At 47.4% G+C, this 21,328-nt stretch overlaps 1 protein-coding gene across 2 annotated transcripts; it reads right to left on the bottom strand.

Moving 5' to 3' along the window:
- Positions 1 to 352: 352 nt before the first annotated feature.
- TSPAN17 (tetraspanin 17) lies at positions 353 to 20,976 on the bottom strand. Of its 2 annotated transcripts, XM_036753043.1 has the most exons (8): positions 20,734 to 20,976; positions 18,327 to 18,377; positions 17,992 to 18,138; positions 14,463 to 14,633; positions 10,146 to 10,271; positions 4,745 to 4,792; positions 2,564 to 2,680; positions 353 to 1,000 (listed from the first exon to the last, which is right to left on the bottom strand). In XM_036753043.1, exons 1-8 carry the CDS (start codon positions 20,818 to 20,820, stop codon positions 935 to 937), a joined length of 813 nt encoding a protein of 270 aa, XP_036608938.1. In that variant the 5' UTR covers positions 20,821 to 20,976; the 3' UTR covers positions 353 to 934. The 2 variants fall into 2 exon arrangements, with proteins under 2 accessions (XP_036608938.1, XP_036608939.1); XM_036753044.1 differs by lacking the exon at positions 10,146 to 10,271 and having other exon boundaries at positions 20,734 to 20,929.
- Between the last annotated feature and the right edge of the window lie 352 nt (positions 20,977 to 21,328).

Here is a 21,328-nt window from a genome sequence, read left to right as displayed (position 1 = left end):
GTAAAAAAAGACCCCTAGGGAGGTTCAAAGAGAGCTGTATGTCCATTATTTCATTTGGTCTTCACAGAAGCCTTATTTTACAACTGAAGAAACTGAGGCCCAGAGGTGCAGTGGCTCGTTCATGGTCCCAAAGTGACAGTCAGGATTCAAACTCAGGTCTCTTGACTTCAAACCCTGTTGTTTTTTCTACTACACCTCTTCTTCCTGTCCTGCAGCTCTATGTCCTATGATCTGAGGAAAAACCAAACAAACCAGCCTCTTGCCTCCTGCTTCCTACTCTGGGAAAGGTCAGGATTTATGCAGGGTCTCCCAGTGTGGTGCAGTAACAGGCAGAAGGCACACAGCAAGCGAGTGAGGGTGAGGACAATTTATTAGTCTCCACGGGGTTGGTGGGGGCAACAGCAGAACCCCTGCCCACCCCAGCTTTCCCCAGCACACACCCTCCCCTCCTCGCCCCAGAGCCTGGGGTCTGGGTAGCATCAGGGAATGATACTGTTCCTTTTATCAGGACTCTCAGGAACCAGTACCCAATGTAGAACCTTTTATTCTCCCTCTACCCCTCATGACATGGAGCTGTTTCCAAGACAACCAGCCACCCCAGAAGTCCTTGTCATCTTCTCTGGACTTCACAGCTGTGCCCAGAGGAGGGGAAAGGCAGCTGCACCCCTTACATCGCCCCAGTGTGGACACATACCCCACCCCCACTCTGTACAGTTCTCTGTAACCTAAATATAAATACCCTCCCTGCAGCCCCACCCAACTGCAACAGCTCAGGGGTGCCAGGGCCATGAAGCGAGGTGCTGAGTGGGGGCCCCTCAAAGTGGGCCTGCTTAAGTCACCCCTGGAGTTCGTGCACACAGCCGCCTGTGGCCCTGGCCGGGGCTGCCCACCCTCTGAGGCCTGGATGCTGGTGGCTCAGTCACCCTCTCCGCCCTCACCAATTGGCTTTCACCGCATTGATGTCACTCACAAGATTCTGGGCCAGGCAAATGCCAAAGATCTGCAAAATGAAGAGGACCAAGGGTCAAAGGGCAGGCCCCATTCCACCTTGACCCCATCTTTCCTCCCCATGACCCCCCCACACCCTGGTCCGAGGCCCCATCACAATCAGTCTACTGTATTCTGACAGCTTCCTAATGGGTCTTCCCCATCCCCAGTCCATCCTGCTGGGGCCAGGGTATCCCATCTCTCCCACTTTCAATGGCCATGGTAGAGGCCTAGTTTGAAAATCAGAAAACCTGAGTTTGATTCCTAGTTCAGTCCCTTACAAGCTGAATGACCTTGGGTAAATTACTTAGCTCTCTGCAGGCCAGTTTCTTCACCTGTAAAATGGGGGTATTCATTCTCACACTACCTTCCTCACAGTGTTCTTAGAAAGTGAGATAGGGCCACAGGAGTCAGAAAGGGACCTTGAGGATGCTCCAGCCTATGCCCTAAATGTGCAAGGTGATGAAGATGACAGCAAGAGGTCAAAGTTACAGAGCTAGTGAGGGACAGAGCTGGGGAGTCAAGCCTGGCCCTCCTCTGGCCCAACCCAGGGCTATTCCCAATCCATCACGGAAAAAAATGTGTCTGCTCTTAGGACAATGGAATATAATCTTAACTCCTTAGTGTGACATTCAAAACCACTCACAATCTGGCTCCCGGGCTTGTGTTCCATTACTCCCCCTCACAGGAGGTGCCCCAGCCAAACCGGACGACTCAGCATTCCCTGAATGTCATCCCACTAACTCTGCCTGGAATCACCCTCACCCACCAATTGTATGTCCCCTTCAGGACCCACCTCAGGGGCCACTTCCTCTAGGAACTCTTCCCTGACCCAGCCCTCCCCCCTTCCCTCCCAGTCCCTACTCCCCAGAGCACAGAGAAATCCATCCCCCTTCATGGTGTTATGAAGCATTTCCTCTATCCCTCCTTTACTGTCCTGATCACGCATAGCCTGCCAAGTTCACTGGAGTGACTGATGTCAGGAGACTGTAGAGGCCAGCTGGTACAACACCACCTCTTTACAGAGGAGGAAACTGAGGCCAAGTGACTTGCCCCGGCAGATAATAAGTGACAGAGACAGGATCTAAATGAAGGGCCCTCTGACTCCAAATCCAGAGCTCTTTCCACATACTACACTGTAGGAAGAAGAGCAACACAATAGAAATCGTGCTGGATTTGGAGTTGGGGGCCCAGGTTCTGCCACCAATTAATGAAAAGTCTCTTAAGTTCTCTAGGCTTTAGTTTCTTCATCTGGAAAATAAGATTTTTGGACTAGAGAGTAACTTCTAGCTCTAATCTATCCTACCCTATGGGCCTCTGGCTCATAGAATGCTGTCGGTTACCTGAGGGTAGGACCCATGGCTTGGTCTCCTTCACCTCCCCCTGGGGACCCAAGGCTTGGGCTCCTCTGCCACCCCCTGGGGACCCAAGGCTTGGGCTCCTCAGTCTCCCCCTGGAGACCCAAGGCTTGGGCTCTTCTGCCTCCCCTGAGGACGGTGAACCTGACCCAGCCCAAGTGGGTTAGCCCAAGGCCCCTTAGGATTACAGGAGGTACCCAGGGTCCAGCCTACAGTACCTGGAGCATGGCGATGCCCACGAAGACCCCAGCCACCACAACCAGGTTGTCTTGGAGCCACTTTTCAAACTGGCCCACACAGCCTTTCGTGTGGATGAAGCTCTGTTGCTCCAGTTCCTTTGAATCAAGCACAAGTAATGAACACATGTCTATGGATGACCATCGTCACTCCCCCACTCACCCCCACAGTGTTTATAAAGGACCTTCCTCATAACTACTCTCCGTAAGTATTATCACCCCCACTTTACAGATGAAGAAACTGAGGCCCAGACAGGCTCTTTGATTTGCATACATTTGATATAACTGTAATAGACCCCTAGCTGATCTTCCGGCCATTAGTCTCACCCTAGTCTTCCCCAGCCCTGTGGCTTCAAAGTGCCATTCACAGCAGGGCTCCAGTGATGTTCCTAGAGCTTCTAAGTGGCTCCCTGTGGTCTCTAAAACATCTTTATTATTTAAAGCCATTCACAGTCTGGCTCCAGCCTACCAAAAGTTGAATTATTCTTCTTAGACTAGCCTACCTCCATGAAGAGCTCTGTGAACCTCAAAGTGAGATAAGAGCACAGGATTCAGAACTGAAAGGGACCTGAGAGTCCTGCGTCCAAGTCCTAAATGTGCAGGTGATAAAGCTGACCCAGAATCCCATTCCTGCCCCCATCCCCAGCACATTCTAAACTCCAGTCAGACTGGCTTACTTTGCTGGGCTACATTCCATGTCTGGTCTCCTGGCCTTCCCACAGGCCTGGAATGCGCTTCCACCTCCAAGGTTCCAAGGTCCGGAGGGGTTATTGTCCCAACCCCAATGACTAAGTTTGCATTTCATGTAGATTTGGTCTTCTAATATGTGTCTAAATGGTGTTCCATCCCTCTTCTCCCCCCACCCCCAAGCAGAATGTAAATTTCCTGAGAGCTTAATAAATGCGGAACTGAGTAGAATTCATCCAGCATTGTTTTGACCAAGCCATATCTCCGCACAAAAAATTTCAGTGGCTATCCATTGTCTTCCAAATAAAGTATATAAATTCCTGGCATTCAAGGTCCACTATAATCTGATTCTAACTTCCCAGTTCAGCCTTATCTTTCATAAAGTCTACAATCCAGGCAAACTAACAGTCTTCCCTACTCCCACCTCATGCATGCTCAGAACAGACTCTTCCCTTCCTGCCTCGCACTCCATAACTAGCTATTAAAGTTAAACTGGGATGTCACCTTCCCCTGGAACCTTTCCCTAACCACCCCACTCCATCCCCATCTCCAATACCTGACCTTCTCCTCTCCAGTGCCCTTTCCATCCAAGGGAGTCCCAGAGCAATATTCCTCAGAATCTCCACACTGGGGAGGGCCAAGGTGGTATAGTGAAAAACACAGGGTTTGGAAACATGGGTTCAAGTCCTGGTCCTGCCACTTACTAGCTGTGGTCAGCCTCACTCCCTCTCCCAGAGTCATCCAAGTCCAGTGGTAGAACAAAAATCAGGATGACTGTTGATGGCCCAGGATGCAGAGCCAACCTTGGGGTCTTCAATGTCTGACCAAGGGCTGAGTGCTCCACAGCACCTGCTTCAGCTGCTTTCAAAGCCATTGGAAGGAACTGTTCACATCCACCCAATCTGCCAGGGGAGGTCTTCTTCACAGGCTTGGAGCAGACATCCCCCGAGCTCATTGACAGGTTTGAAGCCCGTTGGTTATCCTTAACCTGGTTTAGCCCATCTGCTGATGAGACAGTTTTACCAGGGTGTGGCCACTGTGCATGCTATAGCTTATTGAAGTCAAAGGTTAGAGTTGGGTGAATCAGGTGGACCCAAAGGTACTAGTCCTCCTGAACACCCCATATAGGGAGCAGAGGTAAAACCACTGGCTTAATAGTGCCAGGAAGAGAAAGTGGTTTGATTAAGGAAGAACTTCCAACCAACTGGAGTTGTCCATTCCCAGAATCCTCGCCATCACTGGAAGTCTTCAAGAAGTTAGACAACTGCCCTCCCTTGGCAGGGATGCTGGAAGCAGGGACTCCTTCATATGGTGGGAGGTCATACTAACCAACTTCTAAGGTCCCTCTAGCCCTGAGATTATAGAATAACACCCTTACACCAAACATCTGCTGTAACACCCCCCTCCCACACACACACACACACACACACACACTCTCCACTCCCACTGGTCCTCACTGCCATACTTCCCCCTTACCAGTTTGAGCCGGACGTCATAGCCACATTGGGTATTGAGAACATCCTCCTGAGGAAAAACAGACTTATTAGAGAATGGATCTTTGCTCTGTCCTTCAATCAATCAATCAACCGACCAACCAATATTGATTTACTAAAGTGCCTACTATGTGTCAGGCTCTTTGCTAGGAGCTGGGGATACAAATTCAAAAGTGAGTTAACAGTTCCAGCCATCAAGAAGATGGCATTTTCCTTATTTCTGGGATTTGCTCCTGCCCCATATCATCCCCAGCCTGTCAAGAAAACCAACTCTCAACAGTCAGGGGCCCCAGGTTCTGCCACTAATGAATGAAAAGTCACTTATGTTCTCTAAGTCTGTTTCCTCATCTGGAAAATAAGACTGTTGGGCTAGACAGCCCCTAAGAATTCCTTCCAGCTCTAACCTATCCTATAGGAGGTTCTCACTCCTAGAATGCTGCCAATTTCCTAAAGGCAGAACCCAAGGATTGGTCTATTCTGTTTTCCTCTCAAGACCCAGCAAAGGGAAAGGCCCAAGACCCCTTAGGATTTCAAGAAGTACCACAGGGGTTAAAGGAACCCCTAAGCAGTGCCTAGCCTGAAGTACTCGGAGCATGGCAATGCCCATGAAGACCCTGGCCACGGAGTTATCTCTAAGCTATTTATTACTGGGGCCAAACTGACAAAGGTAATAAAAGATGGGAATAGGCAATACTAGAGGAATCAAGGAAAGATGGGAGCACTAATGCATTGTTGGTGGAGCTGTGAACTGATAAAATTCTGGAAAACCATCTGAAGTTATGCCATGAAAGTAATTAAAACATCTATAGCCTTTGATCTAGAAAGTACTACAAGGTGCATACTGCATGAAAGTCTGTGACAAAAAGGACCCCTTAGACTCCAAAGTATTTATACCAGTACTCATGGGGGTAGCAAAAGACTGAAAACAAAGCAGATGGCTATCTAGTAATTAGGGAATGGTTAAACAAGCTCTGGTGCATGAATGTAACAGAATATTCTTATACTGTAAGAAGCCACTGACACAATGGATACAGAGAAGCATGGAAAGATGTATATGAACTGATGCAAAGTGAAGTAAGAAGAACCACAGGAAAACAATATACACAAAGACTAACATATAAATGGAAAGAATGAGAACAGAATTGAAAATGAACACTGGAATTCTAATGACCAAGGCTGGCCCCAAAGAATGGATGAATGCAAGAAAATACCTCCCCCTAGTTTTCTGCAGAAATTAGAGGGTGAAATACTGCATACAACATCAGACTTTCTCCACCCCCCACCCCTTTCCCCCCACAAATGCTGTTTAGCTCTGTGGAACTTTTTTTTCTTTCTCCCTACTTTACTGTAAGGAATGACTCTGGGAAGAAGGACAGAACTATATTGGGAAACAGAAAGGATATAAGAACAAAAATATAAATAAAATTCATTTTTTAAAAAAGAAACTTTTTACTAGGTTATCTGGAACTCTTAATAGAAACTTCAAGGAACCCACATGTTTCTGGGAAGCATACGTAGTAAATATTTTGTTTATGCCAAAATACTCCATCTTCTAAATAAGTCATCACTACCAAAAGGAGACCTTTCTTTTCTAAAAAATCATAATTCAATGACTTAATTTTCAGTTCCAAATTTTCTTCCTCCCACCTCTCCCCCACCCATTGAAGAAGGCAAGAAAAACAAAACTCATCACAAATATGTAAGTCAAGCAAAATAAATCCCCACATTAGCCAGGGGAAAGAAGGAAGGGAGAAAGGGAGAGAAGGAGGGAAGGGGGTATGCTTCAATCTTCACTGAGTCCATCAGCTCTATATCTGGAGGTTGATTGCATGTTTTATCCAATGGAATGGTGGTTGGGCCTGTTGATCGGAGTATCTAAGTCTTTTAAAAGTTGTTCATCTTTACAATATTGTTGTTATTGTAGAAATTGTTCAAGGAGATCTTTCAATGAGGCATCAATCTCTTTATACACAGGCCAGAGTGTTTAAGAACTTAAAAAAAATTTCTAAAAATCTCAAAGAGCTTGTGTTTTCCTGTTCACTATGGAATATAAGCTCCCTAAGGGTTGTTGCTGCTGTTGCTCAGTTGTGTCGACCCTTTGTGATCCCATTTGGGGTTTTCTTGGCAAAAATACTAGAGTGGTTTGCCATTTCCTTCTCCAGATCATTTTACAGATGAGACTGAAGCAAGCAGGTTTAAGTGACGTGCCCAGGGTCACACAACTAGGAAGTGTCTGAAGCCAAATTTGAATTCAGGTCTTCCTCACTCCAGGCCCAGTCCTCTATCCACTGCTCCACCTAACTGCCTTTCTTCCTACTATACCATACTGTTTCTATGACTATCATGAACACACCACATCCAAAATTCACCCTTCAGTGGCAAAACCCTACTACATTATCCTTCATCCCATGGGGCTAAGTGCTCTGAAGTCACATGTATGAGGGACCAATGAATACCAGATGGCATCTGTCCGTATTTAGTGTAAACAGCATCAAATGCTTCTGCTTTAAAAATGTTCCACTCAGAAGACTGAGAACATCCTGTACCCTGGGCCTCCACTCCCCAGGGGCTCGCCTTGTTGGTGAAAGATGTACAGGCAGGAGATTGTCTTTGGCCCTGCTGCAACTCAGAACACCCCAACCTGTGTTCCACCCACCTCAGCCTCACCAGATGCAGGGACTAGAGGTGTGTGCTGCCAAGCTGGGCAAAAACATATTTTTTAAAAAAGAACTGGCCTAAGGGATATTTAGGCTACAAATCCAGACCCTGGTTCTTGTACTCTTGTGTTTCTCCCAACCAATTTTCTAGAGTTTCATACAGGGTTAGGCACTCAGAAGGCCTCAAGAACAAAAGAGACTTAGTCCTGTCTTTCTCAGATGTGGTCAGAGAGCATCTCAAGGATGGTGTCTACTCAGACTTCAACCTGGAAAGACCTATGTGATCTGATGCTGAGTGATGGGAGCAGAACCAGGAGAACATTAGACATGACTACCGACACACGGTATCTGTAGAGACTAACTTTGATAGACTTGGCTCTTCTCAGCAACACAAGGTTCAAAGACAGCTCCAAAACTCATGATGGAAAAAGCTATGCACATCCAGAGAAAGAATTATGGAGTCTGAATGCAGACTGAGGCGAACTATTTGCTTTCTCTTTTTTTTTCATTCTTTTTTGGTTGTTTCTTCTTTCTCATGATTCGTTCTATTGGTCATAATTCTTTACAACTTGACTATTGTGTAAATAAGTTTAATGTGAAGGTATATATAGAACATATATCGGATTGATGCCGTCTTGGGGGGGAGGAGGGAGGGGGAGAAAAATTGGAACTCAAAAACTTGTGGAACTGAGTGTTGTAAACTAAAAATAAAAAATAAACTTCAAAAAAAAGAACCTGATTTAATGGACACTGTATTTCAGAAATATCACTGACAAGCTGGAAGACAGTCCTCAGGAATGTGATGAGCATGGGGAAAGGCCTGGAAACCTGAAGATGGATGGAAGAACTGGGGATATCTGTATCCAAAAAGACTTAAAAAGGCTCTTGAAAACTGTTTTCAAAAGTGCCTTTGGAAAAGCGATTTAACGTTTTAGTCTCATTTATGTCATCCGTAAAATGAGGAGTTTGTGCTAAATAATCTCTAAGTCTGCTTCCAACCCCGAAATACTATGAACGTAAGTATCTGAGAGACTGTCATGGGGAAGAGGGATTAGATTTATTTTGCTTGATCCCAGAGGGCAGAATTAGCTCTAGCAATTACAAGTAGCAGAGATGTTTTTGCTCCTTATGAGGAAAAACTTTCTCATTATTAGAACCATCCAAAAGGAGAATGGGCTGCCTTGGGGGATGGTGAGAGGGAAAACTGCTATCATGGAAGGTGTTCAAGAAGAGGCTGGAAGATCCCTTGCCAGGGATGTGGTAGGGGGAACCCCTGCCCAGCAGGGACACCAGAGGTCTCTAAGGTCTCTTCCAGCTCAGATATCAGTACTCAAGATTCCCCAGGCTATCTTGATGCGTCTAGATCAATCCACCTTATGCCAGACCCTCAATTCTAAGTCCCATCCTCAGGAAAACAAAGCTTGAGGGCTTTGGGCCTAGGGACCCCTTCAAAGTCAAGTAGGACCATCCATAGATATCCCTACAGCCTCCAGGCCACTGGTTTTCCCCGTGTCAGTGCATCATGAGGTTAAGAGACTGCTGGGTATAGTAGACAGACCACCATCTTTTGAGCCACTGGATCTGCATTCAATTCTCAGCTCCAGCAGTTTCTATTTGTGTGACTGGGCGGGTCATGTTTCCTCTTGCGGCCTGTACTTGTACCCACCTCACAGGACTATTGTAAATCTCAAAGTGCTATAGAAATGTGAACTATTAAAGGCCCCCTCCCCGCCCCAGCCCTGACAGTCTATGTTTGAAGGTCCCTCCCAGCCCTGACAGTCTGTGTTCTAAGATCCCTTCCAGCCCTGACATTCTATGTTCTAAGGTCTCCTCCCTCTCCCCTCCCAGCCCTGACAGCCCATGTTTGAAGGTCTCTCCCAGACCTGACATTCTGTGTTCTAAGGTCCTTCCCAGCCCTGACAATCTATGTTCTAAGGTTCCTTCCAGCCCTGACATTCTATGTTCTAAGGTCTCCTCCCTCCCCCCTCCCAGCCCTGATATTCTGTGTTCTAAGGTCCCTTCCAGCCCTGACATTCTGTGTTCTAAGGTCCCCTCCCTCTCCCCTCCCAGCCTGACAGTCTATGTTTGAATGTCCCTCCCAGCCCTGACAGTCTATGTTCTAAGGTCCCTCCCAGCCCTGACATTCTGTGTTCTAAGACCCCTCCCAGCCCTGATATTCTATGTTCTAAGGTCCCTCCCAGCCCTGACATTTTACATTCTAAGATCTCTTCCACTTATGACATTCTGTGTCCTATGATCCTTTCAAGGCCTGACATTATGTTCCATGTTCTAAGGTTCCTTCTAGTTCTGCCATTCTAGGTTTCTACAAGTGCAGAAGAATAGAGAAGTATGGACAATCAGAACACTTTCTGTCCCAATAGGGTTTTTTTGGTTTGATTTGGTTTTGGGGGGAGGGTGGAAGGATGCTTGCCCACCTAATGGTGCTTTGCAAACTAATGCCAAAGGGAATTTTAGTTTACCTTTCGTAGACCCTCCACCTCCATGGTAAAATGCCAACCAGGCACTGTATCTAATCCATAAGCAAAGAGAGATGCCCATCTATAGGGAAGAGCATGCTAATGAGGTGGGCTCTGGGCAAATGGGAGCTGAAGCTTGCAATGCTCAGGAAGGAGGCCAGAGTGGAGAGGCCACTTCTCTCAGCCCTTGTCCCACCAGGTTGGAGCTACTGCCACTATCCCTGCCCACCCCAGCCCAGCCCCTGCTCACCGCAGGATCCTTGACACAGCACGAGAAGGGCACCCCACAGCGCTCACGGCTGGGGTTCCAGTCAGTGCAATTAAAATAGATGTTGAGGTTCCAGTCGCTGGGCCCTCGGGCTCCGCAGCATGACCACTGAGGGGAAGAGAAGCCCAGCTGAGAGGGACAATGGGAAACTTCCTTACAACAAAGATCCCTCCCTTCCCCAAGGCTCCTGTCCCCCACCAGATCCCTAATACACAATGCACAAACCCTGCCAGGCCTGGCCCCATCTGCAAGGACTCCCAATTCAACATGATCCGGTCAAGTACCTGTTACGGTACACAGTCCATCCCATGACCTCTACCCACATCTGAGGTCAAGCCTCTATCCAGATCTTTGGCCCCTGACCTGAAAGGAAAATAGCACTGCCCAAATCAAACCAGGAGCAGAGCACAGGGGAAGGGGTCTTTAAAACAGACCAAAGGCTACAGAGAATTAGGTATAAGCTCCTTGAGGTCAGGGCCTATTTCATTTTTGTCTTTGTATCTCCTACACTTAGTAGGGCCTGGCATATAGTAGGTACATAATAAAGCAGTAAAAATTAAAAGTTTCAAAGTAATAAAATAATAAAATTGATTGATGTGGGCCTCAGCTATAAAAAGAAAAAGGTAGAAAGCTTCCTTCCTTTCTAGAAGTCAGTGTCAGATAATTCCTCATTTGGGTCCCATTTGGCCCATCTAAAGAAAGGGGTATCTAGTGTGAACTTTGGGAGTGACCTGTGTGCCCAAAGGGACTGTTTATGATTCTTTCTTTCTCTTTCTTCCTTCTTGGTCAGGAGACAATGAAATAAAATCAAGGTATTTGACTGGCAGGGAGAAAACCAATAGTAAATGGGCCATTTAATCCCACTATTTAATGATGGTCACTTAATACCTCATGTGACCTTGGGCAAGTCCCTTCCCTTCCTTTATCTGTACAGTGTGCAAATTCCTTTATCTGTAAAATGAAGGGTTTAGATGGCCAGAGATGGCCTCTGAGGTCCCTTTCAGTTCTAAATGGACAATCCTACAAACCTATGAATTTGTGTCTATTTTTTTCTCTTGAATGAGCTCCATTCAGAGAGTCCAGGTAGGCAAATTCCAAAACCAAAATGAGGGTGTTCTGTGAGATCTTCCTTTATGGCCAGGAGGGAACAGGAGAGAGGGCCTTCTGGCCTGGAGAGGAAGCATAAAGTACCGGATTCGGGAACTGAAGAGCTGGACCCAATTCACATTTCTGACTACTATCTCACTACTGTTAACTGTGTGTTCCTGGGCAAATCCTTTAATGTAACTTCCTCAGTTTTAAAGAGGGGCTTGGACTTGATGACCTCTGACATCCTTTCCTACTCTAAAACTCTCTGATCCTAGGAGTTGTGTGGCTATTGGGAGTCCTAGCTCCCAGGCCCTTCTGTTTCTCCATCAGTAAAGTAGGGATAATAAATACTCAGAAAACTCTGCTCAGGTTTCCCTGCCCCTCCAAACCAGGCTGGGACTGGGTGTATTGCTTTAATACACCCTTCAAATGACCTTCCCCTAATATGGCCTGGCATCAAATCCCAGCTCTGCCATTTAATACCACATGTGACCTTGGGTAAGTCCCTACCCCTCTCTGGGGCTAGATTCCTTTATCTGTAAAATGAAGGGATTAGATGGCCAGAGATGGCCTTGGAGGGCCTTTCCAGCTCTAAGTCTATAATCCTATAAACCTATGAATTTGTATATTTTTTTCTCTTGAAAATAATACTTCAATATGTTGTAAATAAATCTTAGGAAAATATTCTCTGGCTCTGAAAAGTTTAGCCAAGTGGGGAAAAAGAAAAGGTGAAAAGTAGGTGCTAGAACTGGACAAGAGACAGTGGCCAAGTGGGAAGGTCAGGAGGCCCAGGGTTTAAGGGTGGAGTGCAAGAATGAGGTTAGTTGAGAAAACATGAAAGGTATGCGCCTGAGGGCTGAGGGTGAGGGGTCATCAGTTCTGAACAGGAGCTGATGATGGATTGGGGAGGCCTAAGATCAGAGGCAAAATCCTCTCTTAACTCTTTCAGTGTCCTGGGACCCCTCCACAGAAAAATGCTTTTAAATCCACAAAATACATAAGATTACAAAGGGAGATATAGTCATTTATTTTTTTTAAAGTTCACAGGACCCCAGGTTAAGAACCACTGTTCTACCTACCACCCTGCACGAAGCTGTGGAGTCAGTCTCTACCAGAGAAGGGGGCAGGAATGCCGAAAAGAAACAGGGAAGTGGCTGGGAGTATTGGCAGGAGGAAATCCAAGAAGAGAGAAAGATCTGGAGTCATTTCTGGGCTTTACAAGGGAAAGGAATAATGAGCAGGAGGGACAGGAGCAGCAAAAAGTACCACAAGAAAAAGAAAGCAGGCAGTGTCTGATGTCTGATCAACAACGGGGAGACGAGAGAAAGAAAAAGGCCAGCAGTGGCTAGAGATTGGATTTCCTCCGAAGACCGACCCTCTCACAGACAATGGCTGACGGGGGCTACGGTGTTAAGTTTTAAGGCAGGAGCAGCAACCTGTGAATCAGACCCAGCAAAGCAGAATGAGAGAGAAGTCTGGGTCTGTGCCCACCTAACTCGAGAGCCCCAGGACAGCTGCAAGCTCCAGTCAGTAGTAAGAGTTAGTGGCTGAGAGCCACAGAGAACTAAGGAATACAGTATCAGCAAATATGAAGGGTGAGGAAAGTGCTCCAGTGACCTAAAGACTGGACAATGTCTGTGATTCTTTCAGAGGCAAAGAAGGAACAACTACATGTATGCAAGATTTAGGTCCGTCTCTCTATCAAAGAAGGCTTTTAAGAGTAGAAGGAATCTTTCACTATACCAGGAGTTCTTAACTTCTTTATGGGTGTCCTGGACCCCCTTTGGCAGTCTGCTGAAGCTTATGGACCCCCTCCTCAAAATAATGTTTTTAAATGAATAGAACAAAATGCATAGGCTTACAGAAGAAACGAATTATATTGGAATGCAGTTAACAAAATATTTTCTTTAAAAGACAACTTTAGAGACTCTGGATTAAGAATCCCGGCCTGCTGTAGACTCCCCAGCTTAGCGATGTGACTAAAAGATTCCTGGAAAGAATAGAAGAGATGTATTTAGTGAACAATGAATAAAAAGAATTTGAGACAGAAAGAATTCCTAAGAAGGTTGGAGCATAGAAGAAGAAGCCACAAAGAAAGAAAGGATCACCGAACCACTGGGACTATGGCACATTTTGAGGCTTTTTCCAGAAAGGTCAGGACTATACCCTGAGAAGAGGAAGCAACTTCTCCTGCTATAATGATAATCAGGACTCAAACCAGGGCACTGATCCCAAGAAAAAGAGACAAGTAGGGATCCTTGTGAATCTATCAATAAGCATGAGTAATAAATAAGGAGGCATGCTGCCTTCTCAGACCACAAACCTATGACAGAAAGCCTTACAAAACTTTGTCAAACCTGACATTTCTACTGATTCTAGGGAGAAACAATATTGCTAAAAAGACCCCAGAAAGCCATCATGAAGGATTTGGAAGGCCTGGGAAGGAAACTAAAGACCTCAGGGACCCAGGTGATGTCTTCACTGCTACTGCCCACGGAAGGGCAAGGGCTTCAGAAGGGAAAGGCAGATTTGGGAAGTGAACAGCTGGTTATTAAGAAGATCACGTCTGAGAGCAGGATTTGGATTTCTAGCCTAGATGGGCTACATCCCCAGTACTGAAAGAACAGGAAGATATGACGGCTGAGCTACCCTCGGCGATCTTTGGAGAACTGTGGGCAACAGAAGATGTGCCATCCAACCGGAGATGGCCAAGTGTCCCAATTTTCTGGATTCTTCAACTACAGGCTGGTGAGCTCTAATACTAGCCATGGACAAGTCACACAGCTAGCTTTTTTGGGTCTGTTTCCTCCTCTGTAATATGGAAATACTTACGACGTCCTACCTTATTGGCTTATTGGGAAGAAAGACTTCACAAACTTTAAAGTAACATAGAAATGTGAGCCTTGAGTTATTACTTCGTATTTAAAGGCAATGATAAAATTACTCCCACCAAGAAAAAAAAAACAACCCAACACACACACACACACACACACACACACACACACACACACACCCTCTTTCCTCTCTCCAACCTAAAAACTTGTGACCTAAACCAAACTGCTGCCAGGGATCACAACCTTCTGTGGAAGGTTAAACTGCTGGATTCTCCTCTTGTGAGCCCTCCTTCTTCCCCCTCCTAACCCTACCACCCACGATGGAGAGAAGCCAAGGGCACCGGTACGGACCAAGGTTGACACTGTGATGACTCACATATTCCTGAGCAAAGTCGATGAGGTTTTGCAGGTCAATATCATCCCGATAGGCCTTGACATTGTTGTTAATGAATATATTGAGCTGGTCTCTAATCCAGTCCTTGAAGACAAAGGCCAGGATTCCCGTGGCCAGCTCCAGAAAGAAGATGAGGCCAAGGAACACTGAGAACTGGAAAGAAGCAGGGGGCCGGGGGGGGGGGGGGGGGGCAGGGAGGACACACAAACACAGAGTGAATGAAACATGGAATCCAGCTTGAATCCTTCCCCCAGCCCTGCACCCACCCAAATCATGGGGGTGATGGACAAGGGCAAAGGCAGGTTGGAGTAGTGAAAAGAACACTAGGCTGGAAGGGAGGAAACCTGGGTTCTAGTCCTAGATTTGCCACTAACTTGATGTAGATCATTTCAAATCTCTAGGACTCAGTTTCCCCATTTGTAAAATAAGGATGTTGGACTAGATGACCTCTAAAGGCCTTTTACAGCTCTAAGAACCAATGATTATCTATGGCCCCCAACCCTGAGACAGGGGATTCCTGCTCCAAGGTACACCAGAAGGCTGAAGGCCGGGGGAGGGGGACAGGCACGGAAAGGCTGGCTTGAGATTCAAATTTTACTCCCCAGTCTCTTCTTAATTTCCATAAACTGTCTCCTGTCAGCAGAACTACCTCAGACCCATGGCTATAGATCAGATATTACTAGCAAATAGGTATAGAAAGGTACTGAGGGTATGGAATTCCTTTCAGTGGCAGCAAAAGGGCATTCAGTGATGGATGTGCCAGCCTTTGGCTCCTTCCACAGCGAGGGATGTTGTCTTCTATTTTTAAGGTGATGAAAGCCTTGTATCCACACAGCTGACAAAGTGATTTTCCTAAAACACAGGTCTGACCATCTCACCATCCTATTCAATGAACTCCAACGGCTCCCTATTACCTTTGGGATCAAATATAAATGCCTATGTTTGTCACTGAAAGCCCTTCCAGCCTTATTACACTCTCTACCTGCTAGGAACTCAGTGCTGACCCATCGTCCCATCAGAGCCCCAATCCACTCTCCTCTCAGTAAGACACCATTTCTCTGTCATTACTTCCCAAGTCCTCTGTCCCTTGCCATTTGCCCTGTTACTTCCCCTGCCTAAGAACCCCTCGGTCTTTCTATCTACCACCAACTGCACACGAATCCTGTTATATATGCTGTCCCCCTCAATCAGAATATGAGCTTCTGGAAAGCAGAGACTGTCTGGATTTTCAATTTTTATACCCGGCGATTAGCCTGGAGTTTCCCTAATAGTAAACATTTTTCCATTCTATTTACCCTCCCTATGGCCCAGTCAAATTGGCTTTCTTACAGTTTCTCCAACACAGTACTCCATTTTCCATTTCCACGCTTTTACCTTGGCTGTCCCCTATGCCTGAAGCACACTTCCTCCTCACTTCAGCCTTAGTCTCTTTGGAGACAGCTCAGATGGTACCTTTTACATGAGGCCTCTCCCGATGCCCCCAAGCTACCAGTACTCTCCCTCGCCCCATGCCCCTTTTTTGTATGTATATTGTGTTGTTTAGTCAATCAGTCATGTCCCACTTCTTGTAATCCCGTTTGGGGTTTTTCTTGGCAGAGACACTGGAGTGGTTTGCCATTTCCTTCTGCAGATGTACATTTACCTGCCTACATATGTACACATTGCCTGCCCTGATGGAACATAAGTTCCTTGAAGGCAAGGACTGTTTGGCTCTCATCCTTGTATCTTCCTGGCCTAGTACAGTGCCTGGCATCTAGTAAACATTTACTAAACCTTTGCTGATTGATTCATTTCTGGGCTTCTACTAGCTATGTGGATCCTGGATATGTCATGCCATATCTCTGTACCTGTTTCTCCATTTAAAAACTGGATATGATAATATTTGTATTACCTCCCCCTCAGAGAGCTGTTGCAAGGTAAGTATTTAGTAAACCTTAGAGTGCTATAAAAAAAGGAGGGTTTTTTTAATCTTTCCCTTGGGAAAGGGGGACAAAGGGAGGGGCTAGCAACTCCCCTAAAGTCACAAGGTCAGAGATCTTCTAATCCAGGGGTGGGGGAACTTCCAGCCTCGAGGCTACATGTGGCCCTCTGGGTCCTCAAGTGCAGCCCCTTGACTAAATCCAAACTTCACAGATCTGGGGCAGCTAGGTGGTGCTGGAGTCAGGAGAACCTGAGTTCAAATCCAGCCTCAGACACTTGGCACACTTACTAGCTGTGAGACCTTGGGCAAGTTACTTATCCCCAATTGCCTTGCCTTCCCCCCTCCAAAAACAAACAAATAAAAAAACAAACTTCACAGATCCCCACTCCAGATCCCAACCCCTTCACTTTACAGATGAGGAAACTGAGGCCTAGGGAAGTGAAGTACCTTATACAAGTCATATTGATAGTAAGCATCAGAGGAGAGATTTGAACTCAGATCCTCTCATTCCAGAGCCTGGTTTATTTTTCCTATATTACAAGTCTTCTTCCAGTGTCTTAGCACAGCATGATTCGGGCTTCCAACAAAGTGGCAGCTCTAGCTCTCAGCTCTGATGGGGGAATAGCCCAGCAATGGACTTGTATATTCTACAGTCAAAAGACCAGCCTAGCTAAGTGTGCTCTGGAGGCTCATCAGCTGGAAGATGGTCACCAGGAGATGAATATTTTGAGCCACAGCAGCTCGTGAAGAACCCATCTAGCAAGGCATGGCGCCACTGTGCTCTAAGCCTGCATCATGCATTTTCTGAAGGACTGAAAATCAAAAAAGTTTATCGAGATCTTATTCCTGGCACATAGCACCGTATCTGGCACACAGGAGTGAAAACAAAACAATCCTTAAAGTATTTATGTAGGCTGAACTGCCTAAACCTGCCATGCTATTGGGCGGCTTTCTGATGGGTTAGGAGTGAGCCTGGGATTACTGGATGAACCAATAATCCTGAGCCAATGGTCCCAGATAAGCTAATCTCAGATTGAGGGTTGGAGGAAAGAGAAGTCTGAGGCTAGAGGTAACTTGGAAGTCATTTAGCCCAACACCCTCATTGTATAGATGAGGAGGAAGCTGAGGCACAGGAAGTAAGTGGCAAAGACAGGTGTTCTCCCCAGACCCTCTAACTCCAAGATCAATCCTTTTCTACTACTGAACTTCACACTGTCTCTTAAGACCCCAGGTGGCTGGACACCCTGGGCTAGGGCTTCCAGCACAGAAAGGATTATAAGCCAACCTTGGCCTGCACAACGACTTAGGAAGTCTAAGGACTGCTGAATCTGGCAAGGGAAAGTTTCCTTTTATATTTATTTCTAATTATATTCTTCCTTTAAAGTAATTTCTCAAATTGTTCCAAGCTATCTTGGCTGAGCTCCCTGAGTCCAGCATGGGTCACTGGCCCTTATTTTCTTCTCACCCACTTCAATAAGTGACCCCTCCACCCAGCACAGAGGCTTACAATCCTTTAATAAATAACTGCTCACCCCTACCCGCATCCCCACCCCTACCCACAGGGGAGAGGGAATAACCCCTCACACTTACAAACTTGAGTAAGAAAGTGTTCTCTCGAAGAGCCCCGATGCAGCCAGCGAAGCCCAGAACAGACATGATACCTCCAACCACCACAAAGAACCACACAGGATCCAGGCCACTCAGGTGGGTAAGTGAGGAGATGTTGGAAAGGACACCCTGAACACAGAGCATGGAGGGAGGCTGAGAATCACCGAAACTGTCCCATCTCCACCCCATAGGCTGCCCCACCTTTGCCCAAACACTCCATAGCCTCAGGACTTGGACACAAACACCCCACCACCACCACCATCACACATGCACATATTCTTTCTTCCCTCCCTTGTTCCCTCACCACTGCTGCTTACCTTCTCTCCCCAGGCCCACAGGCCTATGACCAGCAGCACAGCCCCCAACAGCTGGAGAAGTAAGAAGAGGGAATTCAGGTATGTCTGCTGGGAGCAGGCAAGCCTGCAGGTATGGGTAGCAAAGGCCCTACACTCCACTATCCCCGTTATGTCCTCCACTCCAATGATAGTCCTGCCTGCCCCAGCCACCCTTGACCCCAACTTGGGGAATATGTACTTGAAAGAGTAGGGCATTATTCCCAGGAGCCACCTGGTTCCCAGAAACCTCTGCACTCCTGATGCCTGGGCTTTCTGGAGTCTGGAGCAAGAGGGACTGAGAATGAGATAGAAAAGGAGCCCCTCTCCATTAGCTCAGCTGTTTGTGTCCCAGTTTTAAATTTCTCCTTTCTGAGTTTCACTTTCATCCCTAACAACAATAATATTTATACTACATAAAAAGATAAGAACAAGGTAAGCGGGGATGAGAAGAAAAATGAAAACAAGATGACAAGAAAATTCACTCTTAGAAAGCACTTTATGGTTCGCAAAGCACTTTTCTCAAAGCAATCCTGTGAGGCTACATAAGAAAAATACCAGTACCATTTTACAGATGTCCTATCAGTCTCAGAGAAGCTAAGTGACCTGCCCTAGGTCGCACAACTATTAATTGTCAGATAACGGGATTTAAAGCCAGGTCTCTAATCCTTAAGCCCAGCAAATACTCCTTCCTACTCTGTATCACCTCTCCAACATCTGGAAAAACGGGGGCTGATAATACTAGGATTACATACCTCATACAATTTCCAGGAAAGCGTGTTAAAAACTTTAGAGTGCTATGGAAATGAACTAACCCAATTACTAGTAAGTATACATATTTGCATAGTGCAGAACAGCTAGTTCATAAAGAATGATTTTAATTAGCAACACAAAGCAGGAAATGATAGCTGTTCAACGAGTGGGGCAGAGAGTCTGAGGGTGGTAAGCCTAGCTAAGAACTCAATGCAATCGTCCCATGGAAAGATGATAAGGGAATGGAGAAGGAGGGAGAGATGAGAGACCTTAGTGACTGTCTTTGAGGGGCAAGGAAACAGGAGTCACAGATGACTTAGCAGAAACTAGGGGACCAAATCAGGGAGCCTCAGAGTTCTCAGCTGTGGGATGAGTAATAAACATATGCTACCCCAGAGAAGAGGGGCCAATTTCCTGCTCAGGTTCTCTCTCAAGAGGCTATAAGAGTACCGTGTGGACAGCCTTCTAGATCAGGAGTAAAATGTTCTGGATTCAAGTTTAGGCTCAGCCACGTACAGCCTGTCGGTCTCATATGGCCTTGAGGAGGTCATTTCTGGACCCTTCCTCTTCCCCCCTCCCCCCCCAAATGAAGGAGTTGGAGGAAGAGGTCCCTCCCAGACTTAAGTCAATGATCCTAAGACAATCTCTAAGGTCCCTTGCAGTTATAAATCCTACGCTATAAGCTGATACCAAGGCTGTCAGCCAGCTGAAAGGACTAAATGAGACCCTTTGTGCCCACTCTCTGACCATTAGCCACTATAGCTGAATAAGTCCCTCCCATGAGGAGGGTCTTGGGTTCAGACTAAAAGAAAAGCAGGACTAAGGTAGGGGAGCTGGGGAAATTACAATGAGAGAGAGAGAGAGTAGGGGTAGGAAAAATAATGGTATACAGAACAGGCCAGAGCTAGCAGCTGGCCTGGGGAAACAGGCCCTGATAGGCACAGGGGCCACACCTAACCCCAAAATGTGGAGGTGCGGGCAGAGATGGGATTCTGCAACTCTGTGTCTCCACTCACCCTGTTCCTGGGTGACCCGGGGAGCCAAGTATTCAAATCCCCCTTAATTAAGACCTACAAGGGTAACTCTCCTCCTAGAGAGAAAACTGGGGGTTGGGGGGGGGTGACTCTAAGATCCTCAAAAGAAATACCTTCCCACACACACTTAAACCTTTCCTTCCCAGGCCTGGAGCAGCCAGTAGGCTGGGACTTTAAATGGGGGCCCTGCAGGAGAAGACCTCATGCAATCGATTCCATGGGGTCCCCGCCCCCACCACCCCCAGTCTGAGGAGCAGCAAGTCTAACCTACGAATGCCTGGCCAAGAAGACAAGCGACCCCTCCCAAAACTCTTTCTTCAGTATTCTTTTACCCTCCCTTTCCCCAAGAAAGCAAGACAAGTGGGTGGGGGCAGGGCAGCTCCCCAGGAACCCCAGGGAAAGAAGGGGGTGGGGTATAGCTCCTCCCCTCCCCCTCTTCCCAGGGAAGGGAAGGGAGGGAGGGCGACTCTCCCCGGGAAGCCCAGGAAATGAATGGGGGAGGGTGGTTTGGGGGGCGACCTCCCTCGCCCATCAGGAAGCCCGAGCCGGGGTGCAGCCGGATCGTTCCCTACCCCCCCCCCCAGCCTCCCCCCCACCCCACTCACCCAGAAGACAATGTTAAAACCGAAGAGGAAGTATTTTCCGCAGCAGCCGACCTCGGGCTCCTGGAAGCGCTGCTGCTTGGCCGGCATGGTGAGCAGCCCGGCGGCCGCCGCGCGCTGGGAGCCGCTCGCCCGGGGCCGGGGCCCGTGGCCCGCAGCAGCCCTGGGTTAGCGCCGGCCCCGGGCCTGGGCTGGCGGCCTCGGCTTCATGGCTGAGACCACACCGAGGCCCCGCCCCCCGTTCCCGGCTCCTCCCGCTGCCGCCGGCTTCCTCCTCCTCCTCCTCCTCCTCCTCCTCCTCCACCGCCGAGGACACCTAGCGGCACCAGCCGGCCCGGGACCCCCGGCTCTCCATCGTGGGCAGCCCCCGCTTTGGGGGTCTCCGCAATGCTACGTTGCACTGCCTAATGCAGCTGTGCACTCGGGGATGCTGTGCCTCCTAGTCGGTCTCTCTGCTTCAGGCTCCGATCCATCCTCCCCCACCTCGGACCAAGATACATTCCTAAAGTACCGTTTTGTCCACGTCACTCCCCTGCTCCAGAGGCTGCAGCGGCTCCCTATTGTTCTCTAGGACGAAATAGAAACTGCTCTGTTTGAA

Source organism: Trichosurus vulpecula, chromosome 3, assembly GCF_011100635.1.
Source record: "Trichosurus vulpecula isolate mTriVul1 chromosome 3, mTriVul1.pri, whole genome shotgun sequence".
Taxonomy (NCBI): domain Eukaryota; kingdom Metazoa; phylum Chordata; class Mammalia; order Diprotodontia; family Phalangeridae; genus Trichosurus; species Trichosurus vulpecula.
Note: the sequence above shows the minus strand (reverse complement) of the source record. Positions and strands in the feature narration are given on the sequence as shown.